Below are 21,675 nucleotides of genomic sequence, written 5' to 3'. Positions count from 1 at the left end.
AGACTGGGCGGTGAGTGGGAGAAGGAAACCTCCCATAGGTGGCTAATCAGACCTCCATCCTGATCCGCAGCCCCTCACTATTCCAGTCCTGCACACGCCCCATCCAGCTCTGCTGCGGCCCTTCAATCTCAGACTGCAGCCGGAGACGTGGGACAAGACCAGGGAAAGGAGGAAAAAGAACGAACGAGAAGGGAAAATACTGAACGGAAAGCGAGGAAGAAGGAAGGAGACGGACGGCAGAACAAACTTGGAGACGGATATTAAAACAAGAAAGCCCAACGAAGCACAGCTGTGGGACGCGACATTTGAAAACCGTCGTGAAAGCGACTGCCAAGAAGTTACGCTGAAATGCCGGCACGCCGTGTCCCACCTGTTCAGCCCCGGAACCCCGCTGGGGCAGAGCGAGCAGCGAGCTTTCCTGGCAAAGTCCCGCCCGCACCGTCTCACCTTGCACCGAAAGAGTGAACCAGGCAGGGCCTGTGCTGCAGCTGAGTGGGGCGAGAGCGGCGGCTGCTGGGGGGGGCTTTGCCAGTCACTGTCTCAGCTCGCTCATCAGCCCAGCGCAGCGGCAGCTCCACCAGCCGCCCCGGGCCTGGCCCCAGGGGGTAGATCTACAAACGCTGGGCTGGTGGGTCTCTGGGCTGTGTAACTGCAGCACAGACGTGCAGGCTGGGGCCAGGGCCGGGCTGTGCGAGGGGGAAGGGTCCCAGGGGCCGGGCTCCAGCCCCAGCCCGAACGTCTACACTGCCATGGTAGAGCTCTTCACCCAGAGGCAGCTGATGGGGAGGGGGGGGGTTAACTGCAGCACAGACACACCCAGGGAGACTGAGCCAATCAGCGGCTTTGCTGGGGCTGCTCTCTCCTCACCCCCCCGCCGGCTTAAACCAGCACCAGCGCACTCCCCCCACAGCCAGTCCCCCCTCGCCTGAACAGGCTGGAAAATACATAGCTCACCAAGCCCCCCCCCCCCCCCCCCAGCAGTCCCCCTTCCAAAAGGAGGGGGGGCGAAGGTGAATCTCTGGTCTGCTGGCAGGCCTGGGGAAGTGGTGCTGGGGCTGCAAGAGGGGAGAAGGGATGAATTTGGGGTGATCGGTGACAGCACGGGGGAGGGGGGGGGGAAATGGGAGCAGCGAGCCGGGTGTGGGAGTCGTGGCAGGTGGGGAGGGAGAGAAACAGGCATGAAGCGTGCACAGGAGTCTGGTGTGAAGTGCGAATGTGTGAGAGTCCAGGAGCGTGTGTGTGGGACCATGTGCGCGTGGCTGGGAGCAACAGGGGGCTGCACTCGCTGGGGTTTATGGCAGAGGCCGGCTGGGAGAGTCGTGTCTGGGCTGGTGGGTTTCCTTCACCGTTCTGCCAGGCTGGGACACGGCCATGCTGAATGGAAAGGGGTGGGGTCAGGTCTGTGCTCCTCTCTGGAGCCTGCTAATGACCAGGGAAGCCTTGACTTGCGAAAGGGGAAAACAAGTCCAACCTGCCAATCACACGGGTGTGCGTGTCTGTGTGTTGGGAGTGCTGCCCCCACAGTGTGTCTCTCTCCATGTGTGACTTTACAAACTGTTCACCTATTTCTCTTGGTAGCCCTTCTGGGAGGCCGGCCAGCCAGACGCCCCCTGTGACACGCAGGGAATTGGTACAAGGATGGGAAGATTAACAGAGGGAGGCGGGGGAAGGCCAGAATTAGGACTTGCAAGTTCCTGGCTCTTTGAGCCCCTGCGCCCCCTTGCTGGGCCTGTACCCCACAGCTCTCCCACTGCACCTCTCTGCTGACCTGCAGCTGCCCCTGCCAGTCCAGGGCTGGCCCCCTGCAGACTCAGCTGGCCAGATGCGTGGGCCTGGCCAAACGGCACGGTAGCATTGTGATATGGCTTAGGATGAAGCCGCCGAACCCCTTTCATTGGTGAGCCACGTCCGCTCTCGGGGTCTGTCTACACTGCAGTAAAACCCAGGGCCGGCCCGTGCTGCTGACTCAGGTTTGCAGGGCTCAGGTGAAGGGGCTGTTTGCAGTGCAGAGCCCAGGCTCTGGGACCCCCATGAGGTGGGAGGCCAGCCCGGGGGTCTCCTTGCAGTGTAGACATACCCTCAGAGGCGTGCTAGTTTCTGGCAGGAGTCCAAGTCTTTGCAGCAGCTCTGTGAGCCCAGACGCGAGCAGGCCCCAACCAATCCCCCGTATGATACAGAAATGGCAGCGAGAAGGGCCCCGTCTGCCAGGCTCAGAGCAAAGCCCCTTACCGAGAGCCTGGACCGGCCAGGACTGCGCTCTCCAAAGAGCGGGAGAGTTTGGGCACATCGGGCATTGCAGTTCAGAGAATTTGCTTGCATGGGTCTGAAACTTTCACTGATGTCAAAGACCAGACGGGACACTAAGGATCTAGTCTGCTGACCTGTATAACCTGGCCCAGAGCCCTTACGCTGGGGGCTCCCGCTGCAGACGGAGGCAAATGACCCCCCCTCCCCTGCCACACACACACACGACGGTTCATCTTCTGGCTGCAGCTGCCCCAACCTATTTGCACCAGCCCCAGCCTCCCTCCCAGTAGCCGCGTTAAAGCCACCAGACATCCGCCAGCGTCTCACAAGAGGCCCTCACCAGGCCAGGCTCGGCTGGGTCTCACTGGTTTGGGCCTCCAGGAGGGGTAACTGGACAATTAGCCTTGGGAGCCTAGTCCTCTCTGAGGAGCCTGAGGGGCTCCGGAGGTTAGCTCTGACCAGCTGTTATGAGGGCAGCTCTCCCCAGCTCCCGGCTCTGCACGTGCCCCAGAAGCAGATCTCTAGGCTCCCCAGTCCTACCACGACGGGGAGTCTCTGTGCGGCTGCTACCCTCCATCCAGCCGCACCCACTAACCCGGAGCACCCACGCTCGGCCAGTGCAGTGAATTCGGAGGCAGCGTGTACCAACTGGTGCAGCCCAGGTCTGACGGCTGGGAGAGTCGCTAAAGAAGTTTACGAGCCCTCGTGCCAAGCACGGAGAGGCCCCGGCCCAGCACTGAGACCAGGACGTGGCACAAGAGAAAGCCGTGCAGACATCCCCCCTCCAAAGAAGTGCTGCCTGCTGCTTTCCTAACCGGGCTCAACAAAGCAACCGCCACGCCAAACCAAGCACCAGCGCCAAGAGGAGGGTGGGAAGAGGCAGGTCCTTCAGCTCCAGGCGTTGGGGAGAGGGTCTCTCCTTTGGAAGAGCCGACACCTCAGTGGCACATATTTCCTGGGGGAAATGAGCCAAAGGGTGGGGGTCTGCAGCCTCTGTTTATCCGTCACTAAAACAAAGTGAAGCTAGCAGCGGCTACTAACTCACCCCCGGCTGCTGTAGCCTCACTGCGAGCTGCTCGGGGCAGACGTCGCAGGTCAGACACCACGCCAGCTTTCCAGTCCAAAGGCCTGCCGCGGGATCAGCTGCAGGGAGCCAGGCCTGATCACTCTGGCTGAGACGCCCTTGGACGAAATCAGCAGCAGCCACCGAGTGCCACGAACCGGCCTAGGGTTTGTAAACGTGGCAGGAAAGACGGCGCCTGCCTCGGGAAAGGCGTGGGTTGTCTCAGGCCCAGCAAGAGCCTGAGCAGGCCTCGGAAGTGCGGACAGACAAAGGCCTGGGCTAAGTGATGCGCTGCATGGGGAGAAGGGAACAGAAGCAGCAACCAGGCAGCACGGAGGGGAACGTACTGCGGCCTCACGTCCCATGGAGTGCTCCGAATCCTTTAGAAACAGAGCGCCCAACCGGACCTCCCTGCTGAGCCGCGGCGCGTGACATCAAGCTCTCCAGGTGGGCCCCTCGGGACAGCGGGGTCCGAGCACCAGTCTTGGCGCACGCTCTCACTGACAGCGCCCCAGCGTGGGACAGACTGATTCCAAACTCTTCCATGGGACCCCAGAGAGACCAGCGGTGCAGAGGGGGCTTCCCGGATCATAAAAGCAGCCAATAACCAGCTCCGCTCGGCCTTCAGCGGCAGGCTGCTGGGCGTCTCTGGAATCGGGCCGCTCGGTTCAGCACAGGGGCTGCCCAGGAGGAAAGCACGGCCTGTCACATGCTGGAAGCCCTCAGCAGGAAATCTAACCCGACAGCGACGGCCTAATCATTGCACGGTCCTGTAACCTAGGCAGGCACGAAGAACAGAGGCCCCAAGCCTGCTGACAGGCAGGGGAATGACCCTTTGGCCCCGGGTCCCCGAGGGGAACGGGGCGGCACCTCCCCACTCAGACTGGATCCTGGCTCACCAATGGACTCAAGGGGCTGTTGCTGTCCGGGAGGTGCCCAACGAGAGCCAGCGCGCTCGAGAGACACAGCCAGGGGACTACGGAAGGAAGTTAGTCACATGGCTCCTGAGCAGAAGAAGAGCTTTGCTCCCCAGCAGCATCTGTCTAGTCACCTCCCACGAACGTCCTCCCCCTGCACGGTGGGTTGGCAGGGTGCGCTGGCACTTTGTGTTCTGCCCCACTGCAAGAGCGTCCGGGCCTGGCCAGTGTGGGAGCACAAGCTCAGGGCTTTAATGCACAGGAGCCTCAGAGAATCCACAAGACCTGGTGGTGGGGACGCTCATCCTGGGCCTTCCTCCCCGAAGCTTCCACAATCCGGCTGGGTGGGGCTCGTTCCTCTCCCCACCTTTTACTGCTCTCCTTCCTCGACCCCTGCCCAACACAGCAACCCCTCGTACCGTGTTCCCAGGTGCTCGCCAACACGGCTCTGACAGGGCCAAATCCCCTTCCTAGTTCAGACTCAAGATGCAATCTAGGCGTCTTGCTCCTTGTATGAACCGGAGAACAACTCTGGCCTGGTGTGACAATGCGGTTCTGGCGGAACCCAACTGAGAGTGCCAACTCAGGACAAATTGCTCAAATAGGGCAGTTACAGCCCAAGGCTGGGGTTTTTTCCACCTCTAAGGCAAACCAAACCAGCCAGACTAAGAGGACTTCAGTCTCACCCCACTGGCTAACTGCAAGTCTCACAAGCAATCTCCTTAGATACTCCAGTTTCCCAGTATTACCACCAGTGCCACTCGTTATGGGGACAAATGGTTATGAAAACCAATACCCCAGTAAAAGAAAAAGGTTCTCCTGATCCCAAAGGACCAAGCCCCAGACCCAGGTCAATATACAAATCAGATCTTACCCACAAATCACGCTGTTGCCGATCCTTTAGAATCTAAAATCTAAAGGTTTATTCATAAAAGGAAAAAGATAGAGATGAGAGTTAGAATTGGTTAAATGGAATCAATTACATACAGTAATGGCAAAGTTCTTGGTTCAGGCTTGCAGCAGCGATGGAATAAACTGCAGGTTCAAATCAAGTCTCTGGAATACATCCCCCGCTGGGATGGGTCCTCAGTCCTTTGTTCAAAGCTTCAGCTTGTAGCAAAGTTCCTCCAGAGGTAAGAAGCAGGATTGAAGACAAGATGGAGATCAGGCATCAGCCTTATATAGTCTTTTCCAGGTGTAAGATCACCTCTTTGTTCTTACTGTGGAAAATTACAGCAACATGGCGTCTGGAGTCACATGGGCCAGTCCCTGCATACTTTGCTGAGGTACAAGGCGTAGCTGCCTTCTCTCAATGGGTCCATTGTATAGCTGATGGTCCTTAATGGGCCATCAAGCAGGCTAGGCAGAGCTAATCTCAGCTTGTCTGGGATGTCACCCAGAAGCATAGCATAAGTTTGCCATACAGACAGTATAGAGCCAATATTCATAACTTCAACTACAAAACTGATACACACATCTAGACAGCATAATCATAACCAGTAAACCATAACCTTGTCCTAGACACCCCATTTGACCCCCTTTATACAAGATTTGGGTGCCACTACAGGGCCTTGGTTGCAACAATGATCTATATGGTCCCAGTTTATGTCAATAACGTCACACCCCCAACGCAAAATTGATGCAGGAAGGGATGACACAAACATCACTGACTGCATCCCAAGAGCTCCCCATCCTGGGTTCTGTCTCACTACAGCTAGTATTGGGTTAGAAGCCATACCAGTGTATAACAGAAATGGTTCATCAAAGTCATGTTCAATAACATGATTGAACCTCTTTACAAACTCAAGGTAACACTTAGTTAGAACAATAGTGGATTGGATCTGCTCTGGCAGCATGGTTCCTGTATGTGCCATGTGATCTTGCCAAGAGCTAAAGAAAACTGCTACTTTATCCATACAAGCTCGGGCCAATGTTTGGAACCCAATTAACATCGAATAAATGCAGATATTAATGTTCTTCATAGTCCAGGAATCTTGGCATTTAGCCATGAAAGCAATATGGTAGTGTGCCTCAGTCTTCCTTTTCATACAGCACATTAGGTCTGGAATGTCCTTTCCCCTGTGAAAAGTTCCCATATTGTTTATAGGCATTATCTGTGAAACCCCAGTGTAACAAGGCCTTTTAACATAACGTGTGTTTTCATGTATTCCTTTTAACATGTTCAATGAATTCTCCAAAAGATTAGGCACATTGTATATTTTTACCGTTTGTGGCAATAGCAACACATTAATTACAAAATTTAGCAATAACAACAAGTTCATTGCAAGTGTCCATCTACAGTCATGTTTGTCATGCCACCCCTTTGGCTCAATACCATTGGAGTTTGGGCATTTTAGGGTTAACCTGTGGCTTCCCTTTGCAAAATTCAGTTTTCTCTTTCCTCCTTGTCCTGCAGGATCAAACCCTGATTTCTCTTGCTTAACAGAATTCACTGGCTGATGGGGTGGGCCCTCTTTGCTAACAGCTATTAGCAAGTCCTTCCTTTCCCAGCCAGGCAAGTAATTTGCACTACCCCAGACCAGAGCCAGTCCACCAGTTTTCATATTCGTAACTGCTATCATCTCCAAGGCGGGACTCTGTCTTAAAGAGATACCACACAAATCCAAAGAGTCTGCGGGTGAGAGTTTGCTTCCTCTCCCCCGCATCCTCAAGCATTTAGCTATAAAACTGCTCTGCTCTGACACATCAGTAACCAAATCTGTCCTCAAACCCTGAAGCACAAACTGCTCATTTAAAGAATCAGAAAGGAGACATTCCTGTTCCAACACCATTGTCTCCCCAACAAGTTGGCCCCACACAGCCACTTGGTTATAGGGATGCCTCAATCCCTTAACAACTTTTACTTCCTCTGAGACCTTCTCAAAGCTACCCACACTGGATCTTTTACAAGGAAAGTTAGTGGATCCCTTCACAACAGACAATTTTTGGCTGCTAGGAACTGAAACTTCCTTGATTAAATCACTCTCACACCCTTCAATTGCAGGGAACTGCTTGCACCGAGTACCATGAGGATTCCTTTCTCCGGGAGCTTTTCTAAGCAGCAATTCACCCCTCACAGAAATTCTGCCCTTACCCTCTTCACCTAGGGCTTGCTCTAAAGGCACACTTTCCTGAGCAACAACAGACTCTGTCTGGGTCTTACTTACATTCAGGATCACCTTTGGCCCATCAGGCAGATCTCTACACAATCCCCTTTCAGGCGAACCCATAGACTTCCTAGATAAAAGGTTAGAAATACTTCCCTTCTCTTTGCCACACACAAGCTTAGGAATTTTTTCCTTTTTGCTACAAGTTGTTAAACTGTCCGTAGGTAACACAACCAAATTACCTTTCTGCTCTCCTTGTGCCCTGGCTAGGGTATCACCCTGATCAGACAGAGTTGTTACACCCTTCTCCAACCACACATGAGCAACAGGCAAAATACAAGCACCAGAACTGTTTGGTCTCTGGGATTTTGCTAAGCCACTAACTGGATGCAACCTAGTTACGGGGCCATTCTCCCCAGCAGATGCAAACTTAGGACCATTCCCTTCCTGGGCTTTGGTTGAATCCAGAACCAACTCTGAGACAACTAAATTACTCTCAACCATCACAGGCCGAAAGGCACCTTCTGTCTGCTCCACAGACAAAAAAGAGTTGGAGACGCATTTTCCTTTACTAGACATACTGTTTGGGATTTCATTTCCCTTGTCCCAGCACACCGGGCTGTTCACAGACAACTGCTTGGAGACTGGGGTAGCTTCCTCCATAGGCAAGTCAACACCCCTGACAGACACAGGCACATTTCCTTCACTGTCACTATTCTTCGCACAGGAAACAGATAAGGTATAGGGGCACTCATCTTCCACTCTCCTTGCCTTCCCAAACTGCTGACTAGATAAAGCCATCAGCTCACAAGACTGCCTAGGCTCATCCAAAATCTCCTTGTTCTCCTCTCCCTTCGCTTGATCTAATTCCAGATTTACTTCTGAGACATTAGATAGACATTCAGAAACTTCATTCACAGCCAAACAGCTACTTTCCAAAGACAAACTTTTGGAGAAACCCTCCATAGGCACAACCTTAGGATCAATCCTCTCTTGTGCCTGGTTTGTATTAACTTGACTGACCATAGCTTTAATATCATTTCCAATCATAATATCCTTAGGGATTATGTCTTTTACTCCCACAACCATGGTGCCCTCCAATCCCTTCCATTTCAGGTGGATTTTAGCCAAAGGCACCCTGACAAAATACTTAGATAAGGCTACAACAGTTACATCTTCACCTGGCAAATAATCTTCCTTCCTGACAAGACTTGCTTTAACCAGAGTAATATCTGCTGCGGTGTCCCTCCATGCCATACACCTCACTCCATTCACTTCTGCACTGCTAATAAACTCTGCATTATTTCCCCCATATTTAGCTTTAATGTGAGTTTTAAGGTCAAATCCTTCAGAGACAACAGAAACAGCATTTGCACACAGGGCACCAATGCTGGGCTCTGTGTGGCTTGCCTGTGAGTTTACAACAACAGGGTTAGCATTGGCCGTGGCATTTGGGGTTGCTGGTTTTGGGCTGCCCTTCAGTGTCGGGCAGTCTGGTCTCATGTGGCCCAGCATACCACAGCGATAGCATGTAACCTGCTGGGGATGTGAGTTCCTACCCTCCGGGCCCCCTTGAACTCCTTTAGAAGAGTCAGGTTTATTTTTAAATCCTTCCCTCCTCTTGAACTGGGGAGAATGGTGATCAGTTTTCCCCGGGGTTTTACACCCTTCTCGAGCCCTGTTTTGGGTATGGGCATCAGCAATCTCTGCCGCCCGTAGGACTGACTCAGGGTCCCTGTCACACACAGCTGCTCTCACATTGTCAGGCACAATGTCTAAGAACTGTTCCAAAGTTATTAAATCCAGCAGTTTTTCAAAACTCCCATGAACCTTGGCTCCCATAACCCACTTTTTAACAAAACCCATCAGCTTATGAGCACATTCTACAAAAGTACAATCCTTAGGCATTTTAAACTCTCTAAACTTAACTCTGTAAGATTCAGGAGTAACCTTGAATCGCCTTAACACAGAATCCTTAAACCGCTCATAATTTAATGCTTCTTGTTCCCCCAAGTCATTAAACACCTCCCTGGCTTTTCCAGTCAGTCTGGTCAGCAGGACAGGCATTCGCTGACCCTCAGGGATCTGGTACAGATTGCAGAGGCGTTCAAAGGTAGACAAAAACTCCTCTATATCCTCAGTATCATTGTAAATGGGACACATCCTTTCCCAGTTTTTCTCATGGCGGGGGGGAAGTGGAGTACCAGGTGGGGATGACTTTCTCCGCTCTTCCATTACTTGGAGCTGAAGTCTGGCCGTCTCCTGTTCCATCTTGTGAGTCTCCTGTTCCATCCTGTGAGTCTCCTGCTCAGCAGCGAGCAGCTCTAGACGCCCCTTACGGGCTCTCTCTTCTCTCTCATCAGCCTCCTTCTTTCTTTGATCAGCTTCTTTCTCTCTCTCAGCAGCCTCTTTCTCTCTCTCTCTTTCTAACTCTGCTATTTTGTGCTTCTCCAGCAATCGAAGATCTGCTAGCTTCTGTTCATGCTCAAATTGCAGTTTACTTGTCACCCTTTGCATCCTAATTTTTTCTGCATCTTCTGCAGCCTCAGGTAAGGGCTGTGCTCTTGCCCCCTGATCACTGGCTATTAGCAGATTTCTCAATTCTTCCTTTGTAGCTTTCTTTCTAAAGCTTATCCTCTTTTCTGAACACAAATTTTCCAGGGCTTTTTTCCCAAGTCCCTCATATGCTCTTTGCTCAGCCATTGCAGCAGCTCTTTAACCAACAAAACTCTCAATCCCAAAATTCAAATTTGGATAGCGTGGGGTTCTGACCCAAAGCTTAATTGACCTGGTTCTGTGGATCCAAGCACGACTACGCCACTGTGACAATGCGGTTCTGGCGGAACCCAACTGAGAGTGCCAACTCAGGACAAATTGCTCAAATAGGGCAGTTACAGCCCAAGGCTGGGGTTTTTTCCACCTCTAAGGCAAACCAAACCAGCCAGACTAAGAGGACTTCAGTCTCACCCCACTGGCTAACTGCAAGTCTCACAAGCAATCTCCTTAGATACTCCAGTTTCCCAGTATTACCACCAGTGCCACTCGTTATGGGGACAAATGGTTATGAAAACCAATACCCCAGTAAAAGAAAAAGGTTCTCCTGATCCCAAAGGACCAAGCCCCAGACCCAGGTCAATATACAAATCAGATCTTACCCACAAATCACGCTGTTGCCGATCCTTTAGAATCTAAAATCTAAAGGTTTATTCATAAAAGGAAAAAGATAGAGATGAGAGTTAGAATTGGTTAAATGGAATCAATTACATACAGTAATGGCAAAGTTCTTGGTTCAGGCTTGCAGCAGCGATGGAATAAACTGCAGGTTCAAATCAAGTCTCTGGAATACATCCCCCGCTGGGATGGGTCCTCAGTCCTTTGTTCAAAGCTTCAGCTTGTAGCAAAGTTCCTCCAGAGGTAAGAAGCAGGATTGAAGACAAGATGGAGATCAGGCATCAGCCTTATATAGTCTTTTCCAGGTGTAAGATCACCTCTTTGTTCTTACTGTGGAAAATTACAGCAACATGGCGTCTGGAGTCACATGGGCCAGTCCCTGCATACTTTGCTGAGGTACAAGGCGTAGCTGCCTTCTCTCAATGGGTCCATTGTATAGCTGATGGTCCTTAATGGGCCATCAAGCAGGCTAGGCAGAGCTAATCTCAGCTTGTCTGGGATGTCACCCAGAAGCATAGCATAAGTTTGCCATACAGACAGTATAGAGCCAATATTCATAACTTCAACTACAAAACTGATACACACATCTAGACAGCATAATCATAACCAGTAAACCATAACCTTGTCCTAGACACCCCATTTGACCCCCTTTATACAAGATTTGGGTGCCACTACAGGGCCTTGGTTGCAACAATGATCTATATGGTCCCAGTTTATGTCAATAACGTCACACCTGGTGACAGAGGTCCCTGGGAGGGTCTGGGGATCTCCGGGTGCTCGATTAGCTGAAGAAGCTATCCCAGAAGGGCTTTAATGCAGGAGATGGGGAAGAGAAGCCCCAACCTCGGGTCACCGTACATTGCCTGATATTGGGACTTCCTTTCAGGGACAGAAGCTAGAAAGCAACCCGGATCAGGTAGCACCAGGGTCCATGCAAACCCCAAGAGGGTCCCGTGCCCCGCCAGGCTCCACAGTGCAGAGCCACGCGTCTGTAGCAAAACAACCACCTCCACGCCCGCATTACTGTTCTTTGCTGGGCCCTTCTTCCATTACCTCTCAGGCACCAGCAACAGACCCCCGGCAAACCACCTGAGCAGAAAAACAAGGAGAAGAGCAGGCTGTTTCCAAGCTGGGCCTGGGGAGGCAGGTATGAGTGTGGTCCAAGGGATTCTATATTGCCACCCAGGGCCATGGAGACGCATCCTGGAGATTACGTGTCCCACCCGGGGCAAACAGCCAGGTTTAACCGAGCGCTCTCCAACACTGGCGTGGCTTAGGAGCCCTGCTCTAGCACCGGCCGGTTAGTTTGTTCCGACAGGCCAAGCCTGGTTGCTGAGGTGAGCGCTGACACTGTTTGGCTAGTCCCACAGCAAAGGCCAAACTGTTCAGCCACCCGGGAGGGTGCCCAAGAGGAGCTGTATTTGACGTGGTGCGCACCGCAGACCAGGACCTACCCGCAGCATCCCGCTCCTTTGACAGCCCGTGGGCTGCTGGGCAGGTTAGCAGCACAGCTCTCACCTGAGCGGAGTCTGGACACGCCCGGACAGCCACTAGCCAGGGGAGAGGGCAGATCAGACAGGACATGCAGGCCCCATCCATGTTAGCTGCGCTTGGCACCCACCATCAAACACAGCTCCCAACAGCCAGCTTTCAACACCCACTGCAGAAAGAGCGAGCGGCCCGTTGTCATGAGCTACCAGGCGGGTTTAATACAGGGCACCTAATCCAACCAATGTTTCCAAATATTCATTTTAACCTTGGAACTTGGGAAAGCGTCTACAAAACGAAGCCTTTCTACCCAGTGGCAGTAAGCTATAGTTCCTTTGACACTTGTATCCGATTGTGTGTGACTACAGCTCTCTGCCACACACCCACTCTTGCGTTGAAGTCAGAAGGCCATTTTCAGCCTCGGTGCAAACACACATGAAGGATCCAGCCCGCTGCCCTGTCCTGGAAGCCTGTCAGATCTCCTATGCTAAGCAGGGTCAGGTTAGCGTTTGGATAAGAGACCAAGGTATGCAGAGGTGCAGGGAGAGAATTTGATAGATGTTGCTCTTCCTTTGGGCCTTGCCCCCCTCAGATTTCCTACCCTTGCTCCAATTTGGACAACTCTGGTAGCAAGTGAGGGGCGCTGTGGTAGGCCAGCTCACCGAATCACCACCTCATAACTCCGCTGGCAGCAGGGCGAGGGGATATTGTGGTTAAGATGCCGGCTGTTGCTGGCTCCTTGTCTACAACGCACCATTGGTAACAACCATGGGAAATTTCAGGGGAAAAGGCCGGTTTTTCTGAGTCAGCACCAAACCGGTGCCGCGGCAGAGTCACTACAAGGTGGAGCGCTGCTGGAGGTGGCATCCTTCGCATGGGACACAACCCGTTATATTTATTTACTTACTTCTTGCAGTTATTAATGAGCCCGTTTCCCTCTAGAGGAGTCGGGTCCGGAGGAAATTCCTACATTAGTGATTTAATTCTGCCTCCCCAAATGCCCCTTAATGCGAGACAGGATCCTCAGTTATGTAAGGTTGTCACGTGCTGTTAAACAGCTGTTCTGTTCCACTCTACAGATGGCCGCATTCATCTTTGTGCATGGGCTCTGTATCCACAACGTGCTTGGGGATCGGCAAGCTGCTGGAGAAATGCAAGACCTCTCATCGTTTACTGTCTGTTCCACATTGGTTGCTAATGATAAATCATGTACACCTCTACCCCAATATAACGCGACCCGATATAACACGAATTCAGATACAACGCGGTAAAGCAGTGCTCTGGGGGGGCGGGGCTGCATGCTCCGGCGGATCAAAGTAAGTTTGATATAGCACGGTTTCACCTATAATGCAGTAAGATTTTTGGCTCCTGAGGACAGCGTTATATCGGGGTAGAGGTGTATTATGACTTTGCCGCAGAACTGAGGAGAGGAGGCTCTTGTTTAACACACATTGGAAAATTCCTGCAAATGTGGTAAGGAATTTTGTTTTAAACGTGAAATCAAAAAGGAATCGGATTCCTGGCCAAGTCGGACATGTCTGATCGCTTTTCCTTGTGCGGAACCCCTTGGCTGCCCCTCCTCCACAAAAGGAAGGCAGAGCGGTAGCGTAAACTGGATTTCAACACTCCCAGCCTACTGTGCCACAGAACCCCCTGCACGAGCGGACCGGCAACGCACGGGCATTCCACATGCCAGAAGCGGTCCCCGACAGGGCCCCCCATTCCCATGTCTCCAGTCACCACAGAATGCCCATCAGGGGCTGTTCCCGGCGCCGGGGCAGTGTCGGCCGTACACGCGCAGAGTATGAAGTGAGGCGCAGGACAGGGAGGGGAAACGCCACTGCCCAGCCATCCAGTTACTCCTGCCTCAGAACAGGAGTGAGGCAAAAGAGGGGACGCAGCCAGGAGCCCTAAGCAAGGCCATGTCTCCTCAGACGTGCCCATTCCCTGCTCGGACTCCAGCCCTTCACAGGCTGTGCTGCTGAGGAAAGAAGGCAGCACAAAGGGCGCTCGAGACGACTCCGGGCACAGGATTATGCTGGGGTTGACTTGACTTAAGCGGTACGTCCCGGCTTTGCTTCCCAGCGGCCTGCCTGCGAGCTCCTGAAGGACAGCAGTACGACGCAGCGTGGAGTCAAACCCAAGAGGAGTAAATGCCAGCACAGCTGAGGGGCTACAGAAACGCTGAGGAGAGGGTCAGAACTTGGCACGGGTCCAGCAGGGAGCCAGCTGTGGCTTTCAGACAGGAAGGCGCTGAATTCACAATCCTCAGTTACTGAGGGTACTCTGCTCACCTCCACCCCTGCACACCAGCTGCACCCACACAGAGCGACAGGTCCAGGAGTAGAACAACAGGGAACAGTCTGGTTCATGGGCAAGTCTACGATTTAGTCACAGGTATTTTTAGTAAGCGTTATGGACAGGTCACGGGCAACAAACAAAAATTCACAACCCACAACTTGACAATGACCTTTACTATAAATACCCCTGACTAAATCGTAGCTGGAGGGCCCCGGGGCACCGCTTCTCCTGGGGTCAGCCACACAGGCCACTGCAGAAGTCACTGAGCTCACGGAAAGTCGCAGAATCCGTGACAGACACAGAGCCTTACTCATGGGACATGCCCCAAGGCCAGAACCCTGGTTCTACTCCAGCCTCTGCCACTGGCTGCGTGAGCTTTTTGTAAATCACTTCCCTTCCCGGGCCTAGCCAAGGCTAGGCAAACAAGCCATTAAACCTCACCCTTCAGGGTTTAAACTCATCTCACCACAAGGAGTTCGAAAGAGACCGAATGTGGAGGCAGATTATCCCACACCTGCCTATGAGGGGTGCTTACACCTTCCTCCGGAGCACCTGTCAGAGACCAGACCTGAGTTCCACCCTGGCCACTGTGGCAATCCCAGTGCTGTTCTTTCAGAGCGTGTTCGTGTACCCAGGGTTTCACAGTTAAATAAACCCTCACTAGATTCGTGTTTTAAAATGTGGCAGTTACAAAATTTTAACTTGCTCATTGTAAATTACTTATTTTCCTACTCTAGACATGATCTTGTGCCTCAGTTTCCTAATCTGTGACCCAGGAATTATACCAGCGGCTCACAGGAGCTGTACCCAGGATAGTATTTGCATTCAGCTGGAAGGTGGTAGAGGAGAGCGAAGTATCTCGCTCTAGAAGTGGCAGGAGACCTAGACCTCCTTTAATTAACAACACGCAAGTAACACTCCAACTTCCTACGCCATCTCCCTGCATAAACGCACATCTCCTCTGCCAGAACCGCTGCTCCCCAACCCTCAGTCCTCACGCTGTTTTTGTACGGCAGCTGAATGATACAGTCATAGAACCATAGAAGATTAGGGTTGAAAGAGATCTCAGGAGGTCATCTAGTCCCACCCCCTGTCCCAACCCCAACTAAATCATCCCAGCCTGAAATCTGAGAAGTGTGTCCCTGTGTGTCCTATGTTGTTACCACACAGAACAATAAACCACACACTTAATAAGTGCCCCCCCACATAATAAGAGATTCATCCGCATGACCTGTGTCTCATTATCCTGGTTTACATGCACACAAACCACATGCCTTCTTCCCCGACCACCACGGCCTGCAAACTGAAGCCATGAGGGTTTCTCATGGAGGAGTCTCCCGACCTGGCAAATCGTTCAGCCTGTGACCCGCATAAATTGTTGACGGGGGAGGGTGGTGGGAGAGCCCTGGTTTCTTGGGCATGGAATTGTCTTTCTAGGCGAAGTTACGTTTTAAGAGAGAACGCAGGGCACAGCTACAAGACACTAGTATTATATGGCGACGTTCTGACATTTCACACTTACTTGTGCCTTCTTTGAGAGCAAACTGCCTTTCAGCGTCCCCTTATCACCGCTGTCCTGGTCCTCTGCCTCCTCTTCCGTGCTGCTGTCACTTCCAGAATCCTCCAGCCCAGAGTAGACGCTCTCTTCGCTGTCTGTCAGGTCATCGCTTTCCTGGGCTTGCTCCTCCAGCACTTGGGTACTGGGAATGGACAGCTGAAAGGAAAGCACAAGCATCACTGCACAGAACCCCCAACGGTCTCCCGCTTGTCTACCCTCGGAGGATTGGCTAGTACAGTTATACCAGCAAACCCCTCCCCAGTGTGCACAGTTACCCCAGTGTAAAAGGAGTTACACCGGTTCGGGGAACTGACGATAGAACTTCTGTAGAACCACGCCAGGGTTTTTATTGCCAAAGCTACAGCAGTACATTGCTATGCTGGTAAAACTGACCCGCATAGACCAGGCCTAAGAGGGACACAAGTAAGGTTCGCACACTTGATGGCGTCCCAGAAATGCTGCTGTGAGTTACTAAAATTTGATTATGTCCCTCCCTGCTAGGAGGAGTCTCCAGAGTGCCTGCTTCACCAATACAAGCGAGACACGGTTAATCTTCATGCCAATTCCCTTAACTGTAGAAGCACAGGCGTGCCCGGGATTTCAGGTCAGCTAGTCCAGCCCCCCTGTGCTGAGGCAGTGCCAAGAACACCTCGACCTTCCCTGACAGGTGTTTGTCCAACCTGTTCTCACAAGCCTCCCAGGACAGGGATTCCACAACTTCCCTTGGAAGCCTCTTCTAGTATTTAAGCAGTTAGAAAGTTTTTCCTAATGTCTAACTTAAATCTCCCTTGCTGCAGACAAAAGCCATTGCTACTTTTCCTACCTTCAGCGGCCACGGAGAACAACTGATCACCATCCTCTTTACCACAGCCCTTAACATAACTGAAGACGGATCAGGTCTCCCTGCAGCCTGGTTTTCTCAAGGCTAGACATGCCCAGGGCTTTTTAACCTCTCCTCACAGGTCAGGTTTTCTAAACCTTTTATTATTTTTGTTGCTCTCCTCTGGACTCGCTCCAATTTTTCCACATCTTTCCTCAAGTGTAGTGCCCAGAGCTGGACACAGTACTCCAGGCCGAGGCCTCACCAGCACCAAGTAGAATGGGACAGTTATCTCCAGCATTTTACATACGAAGGCCCTGTTAATTCTCCCCAGAATGATATTATCCTTTTACACAACTGCTTCACGATATTGACTCATATTCAAGTTAAAACCCACTATAACCCTCAAATCCTTTTCAGCAGTACTACTGCCTAGCCAGTTATTCCTCATTTTGTAGTTATGCATTTGATTTTTCCTTCCTAGGTATAGTACTTATTGAATTTCATCTTGCTGATTTCAGACCAATTCTCCAATGTGTCAAGGTCATTTTGAATGCTAATCCTGCTCTCCAAAGTGTTTGCAACCTCTCCTAAGCACACCCAGGGCTGACCTCTGCAGGACCCCACTAGAGACATTCCCCCAGTTTCACAGTAAACCATTGATAACTACGCTTTGAGCATGATCTTTCAACCATTTGTGCACCCACCATACAGTAATTTAATGAAGACTACATTTCCCTAGTTTGTTTATGAGATTGTCATGTGGGACCATCTCAAAAGTCTTACAAAAAAAAATATCAAGATATATTGTGTCTACTGCTTCCCCTCATCCTCTAGGAAATTAGGTTGGTTTTGCATGATTTGTTCTTGAGAAATCCATATTAACTATTATTTATCACCTTATCATCCTCTAGGTGCTTACAAACATTCTTTAATAGTTTGTTCCAGTATATTTTCAGGTATCAAAGTTGGGCTGACTGGTCTACAATTCCCCAGGTCCTCTTTGTCCCCCTTTTTAATGTAGGTATTGTATTATGTTTGCCCTTCTCTAGTTCTCTGGGACCTCACCTGTCCTCCATGAGTTCTTAAAGAGGATCACTAATGGTTCTAGATTTTCAGCTGGTTCCTTAAGCACCCTAGGGCAAATTCCGTCAGATCCTGCTAACTTGAATACATCTAGCTTATTTAGATATCTTTTAACCTGTCCTTTCCTCTCCCCCCCCCCCGCCACCCCGCCCATTATGGCTCCGTTCCCTCCCCCTTGTTGTTAATATTGTGTTAACCATTCGGTCACTATTAACCTGTTTAGTGAAGACTGAACCAACGTAGGCATTAAACACCTCAGCCTTCCTGGTGTCACCCGTTATTAGCTCTTGTTCTCCACTAAGTAGTGGGGCTACACTTGCCTTCATCTTTCTCTAGCTCCTAATGTATTTATTTTCTTCTTCCTAGCTAGGGCACAGCTTTGCCCCTGAACCACTTTCCAACCCCAGCTCTGGCTCCTGGAATCTACCCTTTGCATCACCTCCCTCTGGGCTCTAGTTACCAGTCTTCAGGAACCTTTCAGCTACTCAGTGCTGCCTATTTGTCGCCCAGGAGTGGCCTGATCCCTACCTATGGGCCTCCCTCCCACTGATTCCCCTCAGAAACTTCCTCCCAAGGAGTCCTGTCACATACTCGTCCCCACCCTCAGATCAAAGCCTTTCATAGCCTGTGAGCCAGTCACTGGCCCCATCACCACTCCATAGGCAGCTAGGCCCCTCTGGCCCTGCTGCAGAAAGGTGACCTGCTTGCAGCATTCAAACCGCTCTTTCATACTCAGCCGTAGGCCTCCTGGGTTAACCCTGGGGAGTTAGGGAGGGCAGGAAAGGGAGTTCAAGCAATGCTGGATTTTATAATATGGGAACTGTGAGCTAGCCTTGCTTACAGCAGAGAAGTACCCTACGTGGTTACCTTTGAAACCTTGGATAAACATCTGTTTCCATACAGATGTGCTGCTGAGTCCACTAATGAATGGGGGAAAACAACAGACACCATCAGCAGTGCATGGCAAACACCCCACATGCGCACAGTCCCGTTTGAAGGCGCAGGATACTATAACTCTCATAAGCACAAGTGAGGACAAATGGGTCTCACTAAAGTTACAACCAAGATTTACTCAGCTCTGTCAATTACGTTCACCAGAAAATACTTGCGCCACGCCTTTACAACAGAAAAAGGAAGCCTGCCCGCAAACAGACATGGATAGACCATAAAGGTCCCAACCCCAAAGACAGGCCTGCCTTTGCATATCTCGCTCCAGCTACGGGTCTAAGGATCTCTCCCCATCCACCCCCAGCTAGGGCTGCAGGCCCCTCAGCTGTTCCCAGGAAACAGACTGAAGCTGAGACCTGCCTTCAGTTGCACAAAAATCCCCTCTCCACCAGTACCTTTTTTCGTTTATTCACTGAATAAGCCTGGAGCTCTGTGGGGCAGGGACCGGGGCTGGGGGAGGGGGGTTTGTACAGCACCGAGCACATGCTGAGCATGACCGGGAGCAGAACGCGTCCCCCCTCCCCGTCCCAAACACACCTGACCCCGCTCCCCATAGATCCCCCCCCACCCAGGAGTCCCTGCGCCCGCTCCCCTCCCCCCAGCACGGGCCCCCGCCTCACCCGGCGGCTCCCCCCCGCCCGCTCCATGGCTCCTTCCCGGCAGGAAGCTCCTCCAGCTGCAGCTCCACGAGTCCCGCGTGCGCCGCGCTGCTCCTCCTCCTCCCACCACGTGCGCGGAGGTCAGAGGTCACGGTGCCCCGCCCCCTCCCGCGGTACTCGGGAATATTTCCCGGTTTCTCCCCAGGGGAGCGGGCTATCCCAGGACAGGCCGTTCTGCGCCGCACGGCTGAGAAAAACAGTCCGGTCCCAAGCGGACCGGGGTCAGGGGGTCAAAGGTCAGAGGAGCCATTGGCTCCAGCGCATGCGCTTTCTATCATTCCCCCGCTCACCTGGGCGCGCCGTACGCATGCGCCTCACTCCAGCCTGCGCTTGGGAAGGGGGAAGCGCGCCCGAGGCCGATAGCGCAAGCGCAGAGCTCTGGGCCTGCCAGGGACGGGGTGGAGAGAGTGAGGAGGGCCGCGCATGCGCCCGGCTGGCTCAGAAGGGGGCTTGGCCGTCACCGTGAGGCGTCCCAAGATGGCGGCGGCCATGCTGGGCTCCGGGGGGGTCAGTGCGCAGGCCGCGGCCGGGCCCCGCGGCGGGGGGAGGCGGCGCTAACCAGCCTCGGCGAGCCGGGACCCCCGCCTCTGTCTCGGCGGCTGGGCCCCGCGGCCTCCTGCGGCGCTCCTGGGCCTCGGCCAGCCCCGGCCTCTCGTGGGCCCGCGGCCGGGCCCCGTGCGCTGAGCCCCGGCCCCGAGGGGATGGAGGGCCCCGGGGCGGCTGGGGGGGGCGCGGGCCCCGGCGGCAGCAACGTCCCCGCCTTCCTCACCAAGCTGTGGACCCTGGTGGAGGATCCCGACACCGACCCGCTCATCTGCTGGAGCCCGGTGAGTGGCGGGGCCTGGGGCGCGCGGCCGGGGGCGGGGCCCGGCTTTGTCCCGGGGGGGCTGGGCCCGGAGCCCCTCGCCGCCGGGGCTCGCCTGGGGTCGGCCCGCTCCCTGCGCGGGGTGTCCCCGGGGCTCGGCCCCTCTCGCCAGCGCAGCCGCCGGACATGGCCTTCGGCCCCGGAGAGCCGCATGCCGCGCCCGGGAGGCGGTGGGACAAGGGAGCCCCGGGCGGCCCTGCGAGGGGTGATCTCTGAGCCCTGGCTAACGAGCGCCCCTGGCTGATCTTTGGGGCGGCTCGGAGGGGGGAGGGCGGGAAGCATTTTGGAGGAAAACGGGGCACAGGTAACACAGCCTCCCCTAGCCGAGCGCCCAGTGTAGCATCAGTTAAGGCCCAAGATGCATCTTTCCGGATGCTCCCAGGGGAATATTTGCCTGTTCTGGTTAATAGAGGTGAACTACCTAACATTGAGCCTGTGGCTTTGATTAGCGTATTTGATCTTCCCAGCTTTCTCTTAGAGCTTCATTAAACGAGAAAGTTGCAATGGTTTAATTTAAGGTTTGAGTTGAACTGACGTTTTTAAAAGGTAAGCGAGGCGGTATAAGCACTCTTACTGAGTTTAAACCAAAATAACCCACTCTTAAGCCGCTACAAGAATAGATACACAGGAATTTCTACTGGCTTAAAAAGAATACTTTAACTGAAACTGGTGCAACTCTTTTGCTTCGAAAAGACCTTACACTCCTTGTACCTGTGAAAAGACCACAGGAGTGCTCTTTAAGCATTAGACCTTTGGGACTGTCTAAACAGTTTTTAAAGCAGTATAACTATTTTGTTTAGGGGGGTAACTTTTGTAATTGAAATAATTATATCCGTACAGCTCCAAGTGCTGATGCAGTTGTAAGGAGCCTTATACTGGTGTACGTTATTCCCCTTCTTTTACGGGAGTAAGTATAAGCACCGACATATGGGTATAAATCAGTGGTTCTCATACTGTGGGTTGGGACCCCGTTGTAATGGGTCACCAGGGCTGGCGTTAGACATGCTGGGGCCCGGAGCTGAAGCCTGAGCCATGCTGCCCAAGGCCGAAGCCTGAGCCCCACCGCCCTGGGCCCAAGCCCAAGGGCTTCAGCCCTGGGATGTGTGACTGAGTGACAGGGCTCAGGTTACAGGCCCCCTCCCCCCCGCCCGCCCAGAGCTGAAGCCATTGAGCTTCCGCTTTGGCCCCTGGGGTGGTGGGATTCAGACTTTGACTTTGGTCCCCCTGACCACCACCACCTGGGGCAGCAGGGTTTGGGCAGACTCAGGCTTCGGTCCCTGCTTCTGGGGTCATGATGGAATGTTTGTTGTCAGAAGAGGGTCGTGGTGCAATGAAGCTTGAGAACCCCAGGTATAACTCAGAGCAGGCTATACCACTATAGTTAAATTGGTACGACTTATGTGTGTAGACAAACCATTGTAGGACTGTATTTCCTGAACAGTAGT

At 52.8% G+C, this 21,675-nt stretch overlaps 1 protein-coding gene across 2 annotated transcripts in view; it reads right to left on the bottom strand.

Annotated features, from left to right (window-relative positions):
• BOP1 (BOP1 ribosomal biogenesis factor) overlaps positions 1-20,410 on the bottom strand; it is a 101,510-nt gene extending 81,100 nt beyond the window's left edge. The window contains exons 1-2 of one of the 2 annotated variants that reach the window (XM_024102695.3): positions 20,135-20,410; positions 15,817-16,008 (exon numbers count right to left, since the gene is read on the bottom strand). In XM_024102695.3, the coding sequence (XP_023958463.2) occupies positions 15,817-16,008; positions 20,135-20,383 (441 nt within the window). In that variant the 5' untranslated portion in view covers positions 20,384-20,410. Of the gene's footprint in view, positions 1-15,816; positions 16,009-19,326; positions 19,486-20,134 lie in introns of those variants that run through there. The other variant, XM_005291141.5, reaches the window with a different exon arrangement.
• Between the last annotated feature and the right edge of the window lie 1,265 nt (positions 20,411-21,675).

This window comes from Chrysemys picta, chromosome 2 (assembly GCF_011386835.1).
Source record: "Chrysemys picta bellii isolate R12L10 chromosome 2, ASM1138683v2, whole genome shotgun sequence".
In the NCBI taxonomy this organism is placed as follows: Eukaryota; Metazoa; Chordata; order Testudines; family Emydidae; genus Chrysemys; species Chrysemys picta.
This window is presented reverse-complemented; position numbering and strand designations above follow the sequence as displayed.